A 15,542-nucleotide genomic window follows, 5' to 3' on the forward strand; every position below is an offset into this window, starting at 1 on the left:
GGTATGTACCCAGGAACCCCACAGAGACTGTGTGCAGAGTGGAAACACAGCTGCATGCCCAATGCAAGTCAGCGGAGAAGTTGCACTTTTAAAGCAAAAGGACCCTTTCCAGAGGATCCAGTAGAAACCCTTTGGAAGACAGGAGGTTGGAAAGCCACGCCACCCATGGATGCCCCAAGATTACCTGCACCAGGGAATGAGGGTGCACTGGGGTGAAGAGGCATCAGAATCTGCCGTAGACGACAATGATAGACTTCGAAGAAGATGCCCCTGGAGAAGTCTGTGAAGGAGTCCAGTTAAATCCAAGAGCAGTTTCTTGAAGAGGAGAACCTGCACGCAGAGCGGAAGAGTCTATGCCACTCGAAAGTGACAAGGAGGCACAAAAGCACAATGCCCACCGATGTTAGGAGATTCAAGATTGAAGACTGTAACCTTGTCTCTGCAGCTGTGAGAACCAGGTGATGAGGAGGAGGACCAGGAGCCATGCACAAGCTGTACCATATCGGGTGTCAGTTTCCATGTGGTCGCTGTCTAGCGGGAGCACTAACCAGACTTGGTAGCCTCGACAGACCTGGAAAGCGAAAAGATCCAAATGTTGGGACCAGCAAGTGCAGGAGAGTCAGAGTAGGCCCCAAGCAAGCAGGGGAACCCACTGAAGCAAAGTAAAACCCTCGGGAGGGCCCAGAGGCTGAAGGAACAGGAGTCCCAAGAGGACCTCAGACAGCTTGCCAAAGATGGAGACCCACAGTGAGAGATGGAGCCCCACAGTGCAGAGGATGCAGTGAGGATGCTGATCTTCAAGGGAAGAGGTGATAAGACGCTGGAGCTTCTTGTGGCCCGAAGATATCTGGGATGCAGAGCCAAGAAGCCTTGGCAACAGCAAGTCGATGCGGTGCACAGGGGTATGGTTCCAGCGGCTCCGACGAGGGATACTGTCCTTAAAATTGCAGACAAGACAGATCAGACCTCTAAGAAGCTGCAGAACCACCACCTGTGTCACTGGGCCTCGGGAGGTCCGTAGGATGACAGGAGAAGCAGAACGGCCAGCTTTGTTGCGGTGCCTGCAAATGCAGGGGAGTGACTTCTTTACTCCAAGGGAAGATTACTTCGGATGTCCTTGATGCCCACAGGCCTTCTGGAGAACCTGGATGAAGCACAAACACAGAGGATGCAGAAGAGTTGAAGAACAGCGAGACCAGGACCAGCAGGAATCTTTCTTGATGCAGCCTTGGTTCCAGTCCAAGTCCGACAAAGTCCAAGTCTCCAGACAATCGAACAGTGTCATAAGGGGAGTCTTGTTCCACAATGAATCTGAGGACGCACCCACAGGGAAACCCTTAAGTACCCTAGGAAAAGGGTTGAACGTCTCTGGGGTCCCTACTAGAGAAGGGGCCGGAGGGAGGGAAGGCAGCTCCCCTGTCTTTTGTCCAGTTTTGCACCAGAGCAGGAACCAAGGATACCTGACTGTCTCAAACTGGAGTATGCAAGGAGGGCACCAAATTTCCCCTTCAAAGTAGTCTGGTGGAACTGGAAAGCACCCCACCCCAGCCCAATACACTAAGTCCTGTCTGGAAGATGGTCACAGCTCCCAGTGACGGGAAGCCTATTGTTCTACCTTCCCATGCCAAAGTTCAGCTCAGCAGCAGGAGGAGGGCAAAATCAGGTCTGTGTTAGGTAGCAGCACTAGCTGGTGGTAGACCCTGAAAGGCTGTTACCGGGAGTACAGGGGGGGTCCCCTAAGGAACCCCCCCAATACCTCGGCTGATACTTGCAGCACTGGAATCATTGTTGGGGTATGATTCCAACATGTTGGATACCAAGCATGACCAGGTTCGATGCAGCCATTAGACATCTCGTAATGACTGATGTCAATTTATACCTTAAAATGGCTGAATGCGCTTATAAAGCCTGGAGAATCTACTCCAGAGTTTGTAGGGGTGTCCTGCTCATGCAGGGGAACCCTCACACTTGTAACCAAGCAGCCTGCTTACCATAGGGGCGACCTTTAGGTTTTAAGTGCAGTGACCCCAGATATAAGGAAGCTCATATCTGTCATGAGACGTGCAAGAACCGAAACTGCAATGGCAGGCCTGTAGTCGGAGTTTAAGTGGACTCCCATGTGTGGAACAATACACGCTGCAGCCATAGGAGACCCCTGATGTACCTATGCCCTGGGTACATTAGTATCATATACCAAGGACTTACAAGGGCACCCCAGTAGCCAACTGTGGATGTACCAAAGTACTTACCAGACCTAATTTAGGGAAATGAGAGCACGGTAGTTGAGGTTCTGATTAGCAGGATCCGAGTAGATTACAGTCAAAACACACTGACACCAGGCAAAAAATGGGGTCAACCATGAAAGCAGATACTACTTTCCTAAACACCCACCTCACCCCGCCCCAAACATAAGGACATGAGAATAACCTTGCCCAGTTGAGTCTCCATTTTCTAAGTGGAAATATCTGGAAAGTCCATCTGATTTGGCACGGTTACTCCCAGTTCTATATTCCACCTAAAAGTCCATCACCTGTACTGAAAAGTTTGGGATTTTCACCCTTCATCTGTTTAAGCCATAAAAGTGGCTTATGGTCTGTCTGATAAAAGAAGTGAGTGTCAAACAGGTATTGCCTCAACTTCAAGTTCCAGACCACAGCAAAGGCCTCATCTCAGGAGCTGCCCAACACATCTCCCTAGGGGTCAGCCTTCTGCTTATAAAAGCTACTGGCTGATCCTGGCCCTCTGCATTAAGCGGTGACAATACTGCACATATCCCCATCTCAGAAGAATCTGTCTGGACAATGAATGGTTTGGAGTAGTCGGGACTATGCAGAATTGGAGCAGAACACATGGCTTGCTTCAGGTCATCAAATGCATTCTGACAGCTAAATGTCCACTGAACTATCTTAGGCATTCTTTTAGAGGTGAGATCATTAAGGGGTGTTACAATGGATCCATAACCCTTAATGAATCTTCTGTAGCACCCAGTCAGGCCCAAGAAAGCTTTGACCAGAGTCTGGGTAGTGAGAGAAATCCAGTCCATAATCTAATTTTTGTTCTCCAGTGGTTGAACTTGGCCTCCACCTACAAGGTGGCCCAAGTACACAACCTTGCTCTGCCCTATCTGGCAATTTGTGGCCTTGATACTGAGGCCTGCCTTCAAGAGAACCTCAGGTACATTTCTGAGGTGGACCAGGTGATCCTCCCAGGTGGAGCTAAAGACAGCTATGTCATCTAGATATGCTGCACAATAGGCTTCCAGACCTGTTAAGACTTTATTCACAAGCCTCTGAAATGTGGCATTTGCATTTTTCAAAATAAATCAAAAGGCTAATGCCCACTGGGGGGGGAGGGATGAGGTGAAATGCTGGTTTTTAGTTTGGCATCCTAATAAAGTCTGATTTGCCAATAACCAGCAGTCAGGTCAACTGTACTGAGATATTTGGCAGAGTATTAATCAGTTCATCTGCCCTTGGAATTGGATGGACATCAGTCCTACGGGCTGCATGGTGGCCTCTATAGTCAATACAAAACCTTATCTCTCTTACCATCCTGGTTGTGAGGTTTTGGCACAAGGAATACAGGACTAGCTCAAGAGCTTGGGAAAAGATTCCCAGGAGGGCCCCGGCCACTATAGGAGCTGTAGGGGTCCGAAGGGGAAAAGCTTCTGGATATTCAGTGGCATGGTCCAGCATCACTAAGATAAAATATGACCAGTTGCTGTTGGAGTGTTTAAGGGATCTACAATATCTATCCCCCACCCTCTCAAAGGGAACCCCAACCACTGGTAGTGGGATTAAGGGGGCCTTTGTAGGGCCACCTGACTTACCACTGGCTTGGCAGGTGACACAGGAGCGACAAAACTCCTTGGTGTTTTCAGACCTGTGGGGCCAGTGAAAGTGAGGGACAAGCCTGTCGCAAGTCTTGCTTTGCCCAAGATGTCCTACAAGGGAAATGTTGTGTGCCTCGGACAATAGGAAACCCCTGAACTTCTGATTTATGACCAACCTCCTTGTGGAACCAGGCTTGAGGTCTATACTTTCAGAAACCAAGAGCCCTTCTTCCCAATAAGCCCTGTGGGACCTACGGACATGCCCCGTTTCCTCAGCAGCAGCTTCCTTCCAGAGTTGTTCAAGAGAGGGGCAGGCCTTCTGCTCCACACTCAAGTCTTCCTTGAAAGGTCCCCCATGCCTCCAGTAGCTCTCCCTGGTCAGGCCCAAGCTCCTCTGGGACAGTTCCTTCACAGTAACTGAGATCATCTCCCTCTGGAGGCCGATTCTCACTGGGAGTCTGAGGGGAGGATAAATCTTTAACCTTCCTGCTTCTTCTCTTGGGAGCTAACTGCTCCGTTTTTCAGGATCCAGGATGGCTTCCTCAGTGCCTCACGTCTTGGCCTGAGCCATAGTGACAGCAGGCACACTGGCTGAAATTCCCATAATTTCTGAATGAGTCGTGAATTCCACTTCCGACCAGGATGAAGTTTCTAAATCATTGCCCAGTAGACAGTCCACAGGTAGGTCTGAGGATACCACAACTTTCTTTGGGCCAGTTATCCTTCTCCAGTTGAGACTGACAACTGCCATGGAATGATATGTCTTGACATTGCTAGCATTGGTCACTTGGCAAATATGACCAAGTAGAATCTGCTCAGGAGACAAGTTTCTCTGTCACCATAGTGACACTGGCACCTGTGTCCCTGTAAGCTACAGCTTCCTGCCCATTGATAAGGGTGGCAAGCTTAGTGTCACCATCACAGACTAAAACAGCCTTAGATTGGGTGTCCTAACTAGGACAGATCACACTTCAGTACCCAAGGTTAACCCAGCTAAACTCTTGTGGGCACTGCTAATACCAGTCCTATTGCTAGGGGCACTAGGAGGTGCAGTAGTAGCTGTATTGGTGCTACAATTAGAGCAACTGGCATCCTTTGCCTTATGGCCTTTTTCCTTACACAAATAGCACCAAGGTTTCTTGTTAGAGGGGGAAGAGGATTGGGACCCATGCCCAGGGGAAGATTTTTGGGGACCTTCAAAAGACTCTTTAGATTTCTCCCCACCTTTCTCTCGGGCCTTAGAAGAATCTTGCTTCTTCTAGTCACCACCACCATGAAATGTTTGTTTCACCCTGGTGCGGACCCACTCATCTACCTTCTTTCCCAATTCTTGGGGAGAGGTCAGTTCAGAGTCCACCAGGTACTGGGGCAGTTGCTGATTGACAGTTAAGGATGTGCTCCCTCACAAGTAAATTGTACAGTGCTTCATTATCATGCACATTACTTTCATAAAGCCAGCCTTCTGGAGCATTATCGACAAAATCTACTTAGTCCTGAGTGTGCGCCTTCTGTGTGTCCCTAAACTTAACCCTGTATTGCTCAGTGGTTAACCCAACCCCATCTAGAAGGACACTCTTCTAAACTTTGTAATTGTCTCCACCTTTGTTAGCAAAGGAGAGCCACAGGATGGCTGCCCACTGCCCTAGAGGAACCTTCTGAACTTTACAGGCTCTATCGAAACCATTCACTTATGGATGCCATCACCCTCCTGGTAAGGAGGGACTATCCTGCTCAGGTTCCTGGTGTCAAAGGAGTGTTCTCCAAATCTAGGTTCACTAGTGCTGCCACCGTGGGATTCTAATTCCAAATTCTTCATAGCTCTATGGACTTGCAGGGTTTCCTTATCTAGGGCCAACTGTTCCTTCTTGATTCTGAGATTGGCTCCCTCATATTTGAGTAGGTGGTATTCCCTTCCTAAAGAATCCTCCCTCTTACTAGAGATGGAAGTCACTATTGTAGTGGCAGAGGAGGTTGAATTAACTGAAGAGGACCTGGACCTCCCCTGAACTTTTTGTACCCTCCCTGAAGGAATAAAGGGTGTCCTACCTTTAGGGCATCCCTCTGTGTCACTATAACTATTCCCTAGGGGACTAGAGTTCTCCAGTAAAGGGTCTTAATACTCCGCCTGGACATGCTCAGAAGCAGAGTAATGGGTGTTGGACACCCCTGTCCCATCTTCTTGAGCAACACGACCCATTTCCAAGTTATCCTGCCCATCTGGCCTTTTTTCTTGGTAGCAATAACTATTCCCCAAAGATTACTTCACTGTTAATACGCAAATCTCCAAATGTCACTTGTAAATAAATTATCATAGTCTTGAGCAAGGCCTCCACGCCTTCAATCAAATACTCAATATTTAGGTTCGAATAATCCTAGCACAAGGCATATTTGCTAGTTTTGAGCATTTTATAGTTTATGTGAGCCTCACATGTGACAAAATTTTTGTGCTCTAGCGCATCCCACGCACTACTCATTTCTGACCTTCCAGCAACTGTATTAATTTGTGAGCTTCACAGATAAACACTGTTTCTATGGCTCATTACGAAGACCTCATATCTGAGCTTTGCCACACACCTCATTCTGCATATCTCACTACACCCACCTTCTGTGAGCATCTCATATGGGTCTCTCACAGCAGGCTTTCTTTACATTGGTAAGCATCTCTTCCACACAAACACTGTACATCTCATTTTTGTGAGCATCCCACAGAAGGCTAATTCTTATTGCAAATTTATCCCATAGGGCTTCTTTTAATTTTGTGCAAGATAATGCGGTTTGAACGTACTCTACAATCGTATCATCCATCTGTAATAATGCTTCTCATGCATTAGACAATAAAGGTGTATTTACTGCGTTGCATACTTTGCGATGCATTAAGGGATTCTACACTCTCCAGTGACAGGAATGCAGGCGATAAACTTAGTGTTTGGGAAACTATTCTCGCTCTCCTTGTGCCCTGCTAAACTAGGGGTTTCCAAAAGGGATCCGACTGACTTTAATACTCAAACAGACACACAGAATCCTATACCATACTATTAGACCTGCCAGCTTAGGGTGGTTTTCCCACAAACTTGGTGCCTGCTTGCCTCCTGTTTTTGTTGGTCTTTGGGCTCCGAGCACTTTACCACTGCTGACCAGTGCTAAAGTGCATGTGCTTCTCCCATAAACAATGTAACATTGGTGTATATTCAACTGGCATATTTACTTTACTTGTAAGTACACTGTACAGCGGTATACTATATGCCCATGCCCTGTAAATTAAATGCTACTAGTGGGTCTGCAGCACTGATTGTGCCACCCGCACAAGTCGCCCTTTAAACATGTCTTAGGCCTGCCACTGCAGAGCCTGTGGGTGCAGTTTTACTGCCATGTCGACTTGCCATTAAAAATCCCTTGCCGAGCCTTAAACATCCCTTTTATTAAGCATACATCACCCTTAAGGTAGGCCCTAGGTAGCCCATAAGGCAGGGTGCTAGGTTACTAAAAGGTAGGCCATGTACTTTTAAGGTTTGCATGTCCTTGTAGTGGAAAACACCTAAATTCGTTTTTAACTACTGTGAGGGCTACTCCTCTCGAAGATTAACATTGATGGGTGGGCGTGGCTTGCTGAGCCGCGGAATGGCCACCATCTAAGCGAGCTCCGGCGGCCGGAATCCTATCCTTGTCAAACTCCTGCACCTTTGGACTAGCTGAGCCCGCCCGGACCCGCCGTGGAGATAACATGTGTGGTGCTGAGCAGAAGGGTACAATTTTGGAGACTCGGAACATCGGGAAGCTGAGATACGGCCCGCTGGAGCCTTGGGCGGTGCGAGGATCTGACGCCGTCACGACCCGTGAGCGGCGCTACGCAAATTGAGACCGGGGCGCCAACGCGGCCGGGGGCCCAACTGCTGGAGGGGGCCTCTTTCGCTCGGAACTCGTTGTGGGCCTGGCTGGAGATCTCGTCGGAACCCGCAACACATGGCTTCCGGGACTGCCGCTGCCCCATAGACCTGTTGTGGCGATCGGCGGAAGCGCCGATCGGGGCCCTGGTGCGGCCGCGCGGTGAGAGCTGCGCTTCATGAACGGGCGGGGGGTCTCAGGCCGAAGAGTGGCTGGGGCAGAGGCGCGACCCTGAAGTGGACTCGATCGTGTGGGCTGCTGCTCCGACGGCGCTGCGAAGCTCACGAAAGTTTATGCAGGCACCATTGACTGATTGGACACAGCGGGGGAAGCGAATCAGACCAGGCGGCGCGACGGAGGCCGGTGGCAGGTGGCAGAACTATGAGGCTGTGCCTGAAGGGTGACCACACTAACAGCGATAAGGAGCGCAAACCTGTGGCGAGCTGGAGCGGCGCAGGGCCGTGTCGCTGGGTCACGGGTCCACCAGTGGGTGCGGTGCGTGCCCGTGGCGCTGTCAGGGGGTGAGGAGGGACCCATCTGCTCGCGGAGTGCTGTGCCACTGGTGACACCGCTATTGAAAAGGCGTTGGCTAGTGTCTGGCCTCTGGCGGGGGTGGTTGTTGCCTGCGGATACCCCCCTGGCCGCGGCAAGCTGTGCTGCTTGGAGGCCTTAGAAGCCAGATCGCGGCGCAGCAACCTCCGAGTCACGGGGATCCCGGAGACGACAGCTATATCCAAAATGGAGACCTACATTACGGAGTTGCTTCATGAGCTATTTGACCCGCATCTTTCCGCGGTCTTTGTGGTGGAAAGGGCGCATAGATCGCTGGGCCAGAGACCGCCGGTCGGGGCGCCTCCGAGGCCCATTATCGCCAAGCTTCTCAACTACCAAGATATAGACGTTCTCCTCAGGCTCGCAAGAGAGAGGGGCAAAATCACGCACCAGGGAAACACCGTTTCTATCTATCCAGACTTTACTCCAGCTGTACAGGCGGCAAGGAGGGAATTCCTACCAGCCAAGAGACTTCTCCTTCAAGCGCAGGTCCCATACTCGTTGCTGTATCCGGCGAAACTTAAGGCGGCATTTGAGGATACCACACACTTCTTCACGGATGCCAAGTCGGCGATGAAATTTGCCAAACACGTGGGTGGAAGGAGGCTCAAAGGACCGACTGAGGGTGCAGCGGCAGCAGACGGAAATTTGAGTGACAATGACTAATATGAGTATCGTATTAATGTACAGTGACTTGGCTGCCCTTGCCACTTGATAAACTTGTGCCGACCATTTGCTTCCTCTCACATAATGCCTTGCCGCGATGCCATGTATCTACCTTTGTCAATGTGGTCTTAGGCGGGCCAGGCTGTCTGCAGAGCTTCTGGCCACCCTGTTCTATACGGGGTAGACGCTGGCATAGGAATGACCCCATGGGAAGGTTCCCAACCTTGTTGGATGTTATTGCTTTTAGGATGGGTAATTCACAACCTGTTTGGGGGGTTGGAGTGGGTGGTGGGCGGGCAGTGGGGGGTTCTGGTTTGGTAATTATTGCCAGTATTCATGCAATCTGCTATGTTGTCGCTATCGTACATAGGAAATGTGGAGGCTAATTGGTATATCGTTCTGCCATAGACATGTCCCACAAGTTAACTAATGCTTTAAACTGTTTAACATGGAACGTGCGAGGTCTGAACGACTGCAGGAAGGCTAGATTAGTGCACGCCTACTTAGTCCGCCACAATATAGATATATGCTTCCTTCAGGAAAACGCATCTGGGTGCCTCCTAGTCTCCCCGGCTTCGCCATGCCAGATGGGGACATGTATACTCAGCCATGTATTCAACCTATGCCCGAGGAGTGGCTATTTTGTTTAAGCGAGGGTTGGATTGGAGGGAAGAGCTGACGCAAAGTGATCCTGAGGGACGATATATACTGGTCCGGGGACTTTTATGCGGCATATTGGTGACCATCGTGGCTGTTTACGGCCCGAATGTGGACTCCCCTGAGTTCTTTCATGACGTCTGGGCAAGGGTGCGGGTGGCTGGGTGTGGTACCATTCTCTGGGGTTGTGATTTTAATGCAGTTTTGGATGATACTCTTGATAGACAGGGTGCTGCCCGCTGCCTGCACCCACTGGCGGGCGCCGCTCTGGGGGAGATTGTTGCGGGGGAGGGGCTGGTTGATGTGTGGAGGGTCAGGCATGGTGGGCTGAGAGAGGGTACTTGTATCACTGATCACCGCTGCGTTTGGTCCCGCCTGGATTATTGGCTACTCTCTCATGATGCTGCTCTGTGGGTGGCGGAGGTTGAGCACATGCTGCGCTCGCTCTCTGACCATGCGCCATGCCTATTGCGACTGTGGCTGCCCGGTCGGCCCCCACGCGGTTTCTCTTGGCGCCTCACGCCACATGCTTTGATAGACGAGGCATTTAGGGAAGAGATCAGGGGTGACATTACCGAATACTTTGCGCTGAATACAGGTTCAGTGGACACTGAGTCTTCCCTGTGGGAAGCATTCAAAGTGGTTATACGGGGCCAATGCATTGCTCGACAGGCCGGGGTGTTGAAAGCTATATGAGGTACACTTGCTTCCCTAGAAGCAAACATAAAAGATCTGGAAAAAAGCTTTTGCGAAACCAGCACTCCTGACATCATGGGTCTACTGAAAAATAAGCTTTTAGAGTATGCTGCGGAGGCACAACGTGAAGTTAAGTTCCTAGACAAATATGCCGAGGCCAGGAGGTATGGGGAGGGGGATAGACCGGGTCGCACACTGGCAACTATGATAAAACCGTCCAAATCCGCGACATACGTCCATGAACTGCGCTTGAAAACCGGGGCCACAATCAGGGGGCAAGAGGGCATCCTGAATGCCTTCTCGGGCTTCTACTCCGGTCTGTACACCGCCACTCAGAATGAGTGCCCGGAAGGGATGTACTCATTCTTAGAATCCATAGCGCTGGTCTGGTTTAATAACACACATAGAGAATATACGGATCTCCCGATAACTGCGGAAGATGTGGCCCAAGTATCAAGAGTCTGCCCCTCGATAAAGCTCCTGGCCCGGATGGCCGGACTACGGCCTTCTATAAGGCGTACGCTGAGGAATTGGCTCCCCGTCTGCTGGCGGTGTATGAGGAGGCTTTGGAGGTGGGGATACTTCCTGCAACAATGCGCGAAGCGTTGATTATTACCCTGCTCAAACCAGACAAACCAATGGAGGAGATGGACTCGTAGAGGCCTCTCTCTTTAATAAATGTAGATGTGAAAATACTTGCCAAACTTCTTGCCAATAGAATACAACCAATGCTGCCCCTGATAGCCCTACCGGACCAGTCTGGGTTTATCCCGGGGCGGTCCACCTCCCATAATCTCCGTACGATTTTTTCTATCCTGCATTACTTACATCCGGACGTGCATGCTGCGGTGGTCTTCTTAGATGCCACCAAAGCATTTGACACCCTGGAATGGCCATATTTATTTGCAATACTGAATCGTATAGGCTTTAGCCAGCTATTAATTAAAAAGATCCGATTGTTACATGCCACGTGCCAGGGTTAGGGTGAACGGTATGGTTTCGGACCCGTTCCCTGTCTCGCGAAGTACGCGTAAAGGATGCCCGCTATCCCCGCTACTATTCGCAATTGCGATGGAGCCGATAGCGGCTCGCATTAGGCAGCACCACATGGCGCGAGGAATAGGGCTCAGCTCCCGAAGTCTGCTGATATCATTATACGCAGATGACGTAACACTTTATCTCACAAAAACAGAAGAAAACCTGGACATAGTATTACGCGAATTCATCCATTTTGAGGGGCTGGCTGGAATATCGGTAAATTGGTCCAAATCGGTGATCTTTCCGTTGACGGAGAGCACCCCGAGGATAATATCTGAATACCCCTTAAGGTGGGAAACAGACGCTGTTAAGTATCTGGGAATCTGGGTGAGTCGCGTACCTCAGGAAATTTGGAATCTGAACTACGGGAGGGCTGTCATGTGGCTGGAGGAGAAGGTAAAGATATGGGTGAGATTACCTCTGTCTCCAACGGGCAGGATTGCCCTGGTTAAAATGGTTATTCTGCCTAAATTTTTATATTTATTTGCGAATATACCGGTTCCTTTGACATCACACTTTTTTGCAACGCTGCGGTCGCATCTGCTCACGCTGGTGTGGGCTGGCAGTCAGGCACGAGCATCCTGGGATGTGCTGACATTTCCGTTAAAACAGGGGGGGCTGGGAGCGCCGGACATGCGCTTATATGCCCTGTGTGCACAAGCCCAATTTTTGCACTTCTGGGTGCATCCGACGCCTTTCCAACCGCATGTGGCTGTCGAGAGGGACACTGTGGTGCCAATTCCGCTAAGAGTGGCCATTTGTGCGAAAGCACGCCGCCCCCGAGGAGATGTAGACACTGCAGAGATGCTACGCTGGGTCTGGGAGGAACTGAGACGCAGGACGGGGGTGCCGCTTCTGTATGCCCCGTCTCTGTCCCTGGCGCGTAACCCGCTGTTGCCCTGCATCGGGGACGGAATTAGCCTGCCCCTGCTGCGGAGGATGCACCTCCATACGTTCACAGACCTGTTTCCGGACAATAACTTTATGCAGCCGCTGGCGGCGGCGGAGGGGCTGGCAGTGCATTTTTCTGAATTGTTTTTATACCACAGGCTGCGTGAGGCCTGCCGGGCGCTGAGTGAGAACTTCCCGGCGGCCCCCCCGGTCCTCCCGGCACTGGAGGGCTTGGTGGGCTCCCCGGAAATTGGTCACTAAACTTTATAAAATCGATGCAAAGTGTGGCGCCGGCGGTCCAACCTCAGTCCCTTCAACGCTGGAATGAGGAGCTCGGCTCTCCATTATCGGAAGAACAGTGGACCTTTTGCTGTGGACAGCTAGCGGAGCTCTCTCCAAATTATAAACTGAGGCTCATCCATTTTAAGCATTTGCATAGAATATATAGAACACCGATCACTCTACATAGGATGGGCATAAGGGAGGATGCCGGGTGTTGGAGATGCGGGGTGAACCTGCCTCTTTCTTGCATGTGGCGTGGTCCTGCCACAGTCTTGCGGAATTTTGGTCCCAGGTGTTTACTCTGGTCAATCAGATATTAGGATGAACTGATGCCCCATCCCCTAAGCTGGGGATACTGGGCTATGTAAAGAACACTCCACCTAAAACACGTAAACTACATGCTTTACTCCTCCTATTTGCTAAAAGGCAGGTGGCGCTACACTGGGGTAGAAACCGGGTGCCCTCGGTGAAGGGATGGCTGGCAGACGTGACTTATGGCCATGTGCAGTTGAACACATTTTGGGACTTGCTGCCACCGGCCTCCCGCCCGCGGGACATCTGGGAACCATTTGTGCAATGGGCTCAGGAGAGGCGAGGGATGGAGGGTGAGAGAGCTGCATTGGATGAGTGAGGCTTGGAAGTAAGATATGTGCTCCGTCAGCATGGGGAAGGAAGGGGTTAGGATGTTTGCTTAATGGCTGCCGGGAGAGAGCATGGGCGGTTACTATTTGAGTCATCACTCCAGTTGAACGTGAGGGACCCAGGCATGATTGCACATGTTAATAAGCGGACACATTAGTCGGTCTGGTCTGGCCATGCACTGAGGGGTCTATTATGTGAGTGTCTATCATGGTGACAGGAAACCCCACAGATAAGGATGTATACGCACGATTTTTTTTGCATGTACCACAATTGTAACGCGGCTGTAACACTACTGGCTTGTTTTGTTGATTACAGTATGTAACTGTGTTAATTTCAATATTAAAAAAAAAGAAAAGAAAAAAAAAAGATCATCATTGATAATTGCCTAATACACTCTTCTAAGCTGTAATTCTTGGTTAGAAAGGAGTAGCTGTCTCATGTGTTACATCTTTGGCATGACAATGGTAAATCCTCTTTCCTGGTAAGGTTGGATTTCATATTACTTTTAGATATGCCACTTTTAGAAAGTGGACCTTTCTCTGCTCTTACCCCTCTGTGTACCTGCAGCCTGTCTCCAATACACTCAAATATTAGTCCAACTGCATTTTGAGGTTTAGGAATGTCACGAAGAACATTCAGTTTATTCTTACTTTTATTGTCCCACCTTTGCTTGGTTCATGAACAAGTAAAATTCAAAAACATGCTTTTTCACATTTGGTCTAATTAATTTGTGAATGTAAATAACAATTACAGCATACTTGCAAACTGTGGCTACATGCCTGCCTTTATCAATGTTTCAATACAAAACTATGCGATTGTATTTGATTAATGGAGCGTCAGGCTCTCAGACAATGGGCGATTTGTACTGGAAAGTCCAAAAGGTTGTCCTTGTCCCCCCCACCCCCAGAGATTTAGTGTTGCCTAAGCACCTGCTCACAGCAGCAAAATGACAGAGAGGAGTGATCCAAGAAACCTGTTGCCTTCTCCGGTGTCTTCCGTTCACTACATCTGGCGTTAGTCTCCCAGAACAAACAGACTGCCTTATGGCCTACATCACTCCAGCTTCATTAACGGACCCAATGAGTGGAATGTCTTACCCTGCAAATAATGCTGCCCTGTCTAGTCAGTAGCTTCAGCTCCCTGGCTCCAGTACTCTGACGGATGGGCTTCTCAGACTACAGTGCCTGTGTCCGTTTTTAGCACTAGTGGGGAGTTACATGTACCAAAAACAAGTATAAAAAGAACCACCTGCCTAGCAGTGTATTAATACACTTCTTCCCTCTAAACCATTAATTACCAGTTATCACAACCAATGTGTAACTATACAAAACTATATTAAGGGAATAAAATAACCACTCATTTTAGGCTGATGCAATGAAATTATGGGACTGGACCCTGTGATTAAGTGTGTTTTAACAGTTTCAGTTAGCAGAGTTTTGGAAACTTTTTGTTTTTAGACGATATATTAAGGATGCTTAGTTGATCAATGAAGAAAGTAAATCATGGTCCTCATGTTCAGTCCTGACAGAATTGGCACTGAACAGAAAAATTGGACAATTGCTTCACAAGATCACCTTATGCAAACACTTCATATCGGACCATAAGTGAAATGCAGAGAGATCCAAGTGATGATTTACATTGCCCCAAACTAAAAAAAATATATTTTCTTTTAAGAATAGTCAAATGATCACAAACACATGAAGTTGTCTAATGTATATAAATGCTGCTACAGAACTATAATACAACATACTGTTAAAATTAAAAAGCGCAAACATTTTAGAAAATATTAGTAAAAGCCTTGTTGCAAGCAGATTATTTTTAGGTTGCTACGGTGTGGAAGCTACCTAGGTGAGCGACCCAAGCCAGCATGAAATCTATTAGCAAATAATAATCCAGGATTATCATACCTTCACAGCGCTTTCGTTTAAGACATGGGGCTTCTGCACTCTCTGCACCTCCTCTCCAACTGAACAAGAATGGGAGGGAGAGGGAAGGGAGGTGGTAGATAACTGACAAAGTAAAGACAATGAACTTAACTGTACATTTCGAAAAGGGTTCCAATTTGATTAATCTCTAAAAATTTGCATTTAAAAAAACAAACAATGTAACGATATACAATTCATGATGTATTTTATTTTTTAAGAATGCATACAGATAATTGTCATAAATGTGCCTTGATCTCAGAGATTAAATCTTTAAAACAGAGCAATTCTAGAAAACGGAATATTTCCACACGAATAAACCATAACATTTAACCAGCTGCACAAAACAAAAATGAAAGATGACTCAATTGCAGAAGCAATAGTTAAAGAGGTTACAAACATGCAGGCCAGTATGCACTACTGTAATCAAGTATTCAGCTGTACACTGCTTATTGTTAATGCCAAGCATGTTAAAAGGGCCA

The 15,542-nt window shown here is 48.8% G+C and overlaps 1 protein-coding gene across 4 annotated transcripts in view; it reads right to left on the reverse strand.

Annotated features, from left to right (window-relative positions):
• DDHD1 (DDHD domain containing 1) overlaps nucleotides 1-15,542 on the reverse strand; it is a 317,731-nt gene that overhangs the window by 221,709 nt on the left and 80,480 nt on the right. For 2 of the 4 annotated variants that reach the window (XM_085626834.1, XM_085626835.1), the window contains exon 3: nucleotides 15,046-15,147. The exons of the other annotated variants lie outside the window; for them this stretch is intronic. In XM_085626834.1, coding sequence (XP_085482960.1) covers nucleotides 15,046-15,147 — 102 coding nt within the window. The remainder of the gene's footprint in view (nucleotides 1-15,045; nucleotides 15,148-15,542) is intronic. 4 annotated transcript variants of the gene reach the window in all.

This window comes from Triturus cristatus, chromosome 9 (genome assembly GCF_964204655.1).
Source record: "Triturus cristatus chromosome 9, aTriCri1.1, whole genome shotgun sequence".
NCBI classification, from domain to species: Eukaryota; Metazoa; Chordata; class Amphibia; order Caudata; family Salamandridae; genus Triturus; species Triturus cristatus.